The sequence below is a fragment of the Galeopterus variegatus genome, unplaced genomic scaffold (assembly GCF_000696425.1).
Source record: "Galeopterus variegatus unplaced genomic scaffold, G_variegatus-3.0.2 Scaffold398, whole genome shotgun sequence".
NCBI lineage: Eukaryota > Metazoa > Chordata > Mammalia > Dermoptera > Cynocephalidae > Galeopterus > Galeopterus variegatus.
In genome coordinates this window covers 65,042-69,208 of record NW_007726509.1, presented here as the reverse complement: position 1 = coordinate 69,208, position 4,167 = coordinate 65,042, and the positions used below count along the sequence as shown (strand labels likewise).

The window sequence follows — 4,167 nt, the reverse complement described above, 5'->3', positions numbered from 1 at the left end:
TCAGACAAATATTTACTGGGTGAGTGGCTTTGCTTGACTGCATTTAGCTCAATATTCATCCAGACTGAACCAGAGACCTCAGGAGGCACAGACAAGTCAGAAGAAAATTCTTGTCCCTTGTGTGGTACAGGTTGTTCCATTTCACTGTTATGTAAGCATTCAGGAATGACAAATAGTTGTGTCACAAGAAGGTGGGCAGCCCACAGCCCTGTGGTGACCATGATATTGACCACCCCACCCCCAGGGACAGGACACTCTTCTTTAGATGGTACCATGTGTCTGGAGCCGTGACCAAATACGTAAATGCTTTTTTAAAACAGCGTTAGTATTTTTCCATATAAACCTTAAACTTTGTTTTCCCACTGCCTATCAGGGCTTTCCATGTTAAAGACACAACAGAAAGAGATTATACTGAAGTATAACATGCATACAAAAAAAGTATGTATAGCATAGTATATAGCTCTATGAATTGTCCCACATTGAGCAAACCCATGAAACAACATGACCAGCACCCAGAGTCCACCTCAACCCCGCCTTATCACTTATCCTCACCTGAAGAGCATCCATTATCCTGACTTAACATCATAGATTAGTTTTGCCCAACAGGGAGGTTTTTAAGATCATGGATGTACCTCAGCAGTGTCTACAGTTTAACCTGTAGGGTAAAGTGATCAAGAGAATTCACTGGATGAGACCCTGGATCCAGCCTGCAGGTGACATTCAGGCTACGGAGGGAAAATGACTTTGGTGTCAGACAGCCCACCTCTGGCACCTATGATCTGTGTGACATTGGGCCAGTCACTTCCCTGAGCCCGCTCTTTAAATAGAATAACAATCCTGCTCACAGGATTCTAAAGGATAAAAACCAGACTGTGGAAAGTTCCTGGCACAGAACTATTCCCAAATGTCACGTCCCTTGTACAACCTGGACTGGACTGGGGCAGAATGGTTGCTTAACAAAAGCCCATCTTTCCTCATGTCTCCCCCGCTTTTCTGGAGCTCATCCTTCCCCACATCCCACGCCAACGTCCTTCTGAGCTGAATGCTGAAATCTTTTGACTTCACGCAGGACACACCCTTGTACAACCTGGACTGGACTGGGGCAGAATGGTTGCTTAACAAAAGCCCATCTTTCCTCCTGTCTCCCCCGCTTTTCTGGAGCTCATCCTTCCCCACATCCCACGCCAACGTCCTTCTGAGCTGAATGCTGAAATCTTTTGACTTCACACAGGACACAGGACACCTGCTGCATGCACTGCTGGGCGTGCCCTCCCCCTCCCATGGCAACCCACAGGATCAGACACCTCCCATCGAGTGCTTGTCCTCCATGGCAGCCCCAGGCTGCCTTCCTGCCTTCTCGGGGCCAAGGATATCAGATCCTGCTGATCCTCCACTGCCTTCACCTTACGGATGGGGAAACTGTGACTCACAGAGGTGAGGGGCCTTGCCCAGGGCCATACAGTGAGCAGGGCCACTGTGGTCTGCCCCTTTTCACCCCACACTTCAGTGTAAGAAATCTCTGTGTGGCAAAGCGGGAATGCCACAGTCCATTCCATAACGAGAGATGGCAGGAGCCTAAATTAAACTTTAACAAAGATTTACATGTGATTAATGGGTGCATTTATTATTGAATAAGTAATACACACATGGTGAAACTTCTTCAAAGCATAAAAGTATACAGTGAAAATTCTGCTTCTCACCCTCCATCTACTCAGTCCTCTCGAGAGCTCAGATAACCTAATATATTAGGTTCTTGATATCTTTGGACATTCTTCCACTGGCTATTTAATACATCTACAAGCAAAATCAGATATATATGCTTTCCTCCTCATTTTTTTACATAATGGTAACATGCTCTCTCCCTTCCTTTTTATATTTAAAGATATGCCTGGTAGATCCTTACACATCAGTACATAAATAGCTTCCTCCTTCTTTTTCATAACTGTGTATTCCATTGTATACCTATAGTTGTTTTTTTGTTTTTGTTTTTGTTTTTTTAGTGTCTGGCCCACACAGGGATCCCAACCCATGTCCTTGGTGTTATGAGGCTACGTTCTAACCAACTGAGATAACCAGCCAGCCCTTAACAGCGTTATTGAAATACAATTCACGTGCCATAAAATTTACCCATTTAAGACATACATTCAATGGCTTTTAGTATATTCACAGAGTTGTGCAACCAGCACTACAATAAATTTTAGAGTAGTTTCACTACCCCCAGGAGAAACCCTATCTCCCTTAGTTATCAACCCCCAATCCCTTCAACCTAGGCAATCACTAATCTACTTTGTCTTTATAGATTTGACTATTCTTGATATTTCATATAAATGAAATCATACAATATGTTGTCCTTTGTGACTAGCTTCTTTCACTTAGCACAATGCTTTCAGTGTTCCTCCATGTTGCAGTGTATATTATGAATATATTCATTCTGCTTTACGACTAAGTAATATTCCACTGTATGGATATACCACATTTTATTTAACCATTCATCACTTAATGGATATTTGGGTTGTTTCCATTTGGGGGTATTATAAATAATGCTGCTGTGAACAGTCATGTTCAAGTTTTTATGTGGATTTATGTTTTCATTTCTCCGAGGTATTTACCTAGCAGTGAAATCGCTGGATCATATGGCCTATTTTATAATTTATTTAACCAATCTACCATTAATGGAAAGTTAATCAGTTCACATCTTAAAATCCAACAACCCTCACAAATTTGGCAGATCATGATCATAATAGTGAGGATTCAGGAGAAATGGGGCTGGAAACAGAGACTGCATTATGGAAGCTGCCAGTCTTCCAACTTTTTCTCACCTGCTCCTGGGGGAGCTTTTCCCCCAGACTCTTATTCTACCACTTTCCAGTTAAGTCTACCTCCATTTGAAGGTAGCATGCGACTATGGGGTATGGGAAAGAGAAGAGCCTTTCCTCACGGCCTGGCCCACCAGTCCATTGCCCATTGACCCCTCAGGGGGAGCCCGACGCCCCACAGGTGCATCTGAGCCATACACCCCTGGGCTTGCTGCCTTCCTGCCTGGGTTTCTTCATCCAGGAAACTGTCCAAGAGGAAGCTGGTGACTCTTGACCATGGAGTTTCCTGGCCCTATGACAATGGGCCTCTGCCACACCTACAACAGGTGCAGAACAGGGGAATTCAGGAACCATTCAGGCTCTCAGCTGGTGAGCCAGGCGCAGGGAGAGCTTCCTGCCATCGGAGGCCTCAATGGACCTGGGAGGGTTTAAAAAAATATTTTGACTTAGACCTTCTTAACAAGCCAAAGCCAGGAAGCGTTTTTTATTCTGAGCCAACAGCAGACAGATCAATTTGTCTCTTCTCCTTAATTGAAAGAGAAAATTCACCCACTTACTCTTTGCTAAGTTTCTGTTTGTTACTGCCCTAAAATTCTTAGGGTATCATGTTACTCCCTGCTCAAGAAACTCAGCGCAGCCCAACTGCAGCAAGACCGTGATCATTTGCAAGGAGAAGTTCGCCTTTTATCACCTTCTTCCATAGCAGCCACTACACTTGCCTCCCGAAGAGCCAAGGAAAAGACCACTTCATGGAGTGTGAGTATTTTGCTAAGATGCAAGGATGGGCAGTTCCAGAATGACTTATATATTTCACATCATTAATTTTAATGATTAAAAGTGCAAAATGGCACGTATGAAAACGTTTCTTTCTTCTATAGGAGGTGTTTATCCGTTAAGATACAATCTAACTTACTCTTTCTTTTTTAAAAAAGAAAGGTATAGTATGATGTACCACAATAATTAACATAATGAGTTTCTTTTATGTGGAAAATGGACTGTTTTTTAAACAATTTAATGTTCTGTAGTTCTTAGTTAGGTATATTTTATATGTTTTGAATATATCACATCATTCTGTAATAACTTCCAGGAAGCTCTATGAGTTTATACATTTGTGCTGAGTTCAGATAAGTTCTCTTGCCCTAATTAAGGTTCATTGTGTTCTTATTGGGTTGATTTGCTGTTTTATAAAATAATTATGAAATTTTTTCCCCTTCCTCACTTTAAGGTCTCAAATCATTCTACCAACAGTGACGTAAAATTCATGATTGTTGCAATACTCCTTATGAGTGGCTAATTTTATGTAATTAAATCTGTTTGTTTATCCTGGGCTTTATCACATGTGGTTTGTAGA

The 4,167-nt window shown here is 42.2% G+C and overlaps 1 protein-coding gene across 1 annotated transcript in view; it reads left to right on the top strand.

The window, feature by feature from the left end:
- Positions 1 to 2,904: 2,904 nt before the first annotated feature.
- The window catches only part of LOC103586964 (putative uncharacterized protein), a 4,897-nt gene continuing 3,634 nt past the window's right edge, over positions 2,905 to 4,167 (top strand). Inside the window, exons 1-2 of the mRNA XM_008568323.1 lie at positions 2,905 to 2,909; positions 3,058 to 3,185. Of these exons, the coding sequence (XP_008566545.1) occupies positions 2,905 to 2,909; positions 3,058 to 3,185 (133 nt within the window). The remainder of the gene's footprint in view (positions 2,910 to 3,057; positions 3,186 to 4,167) is intronic.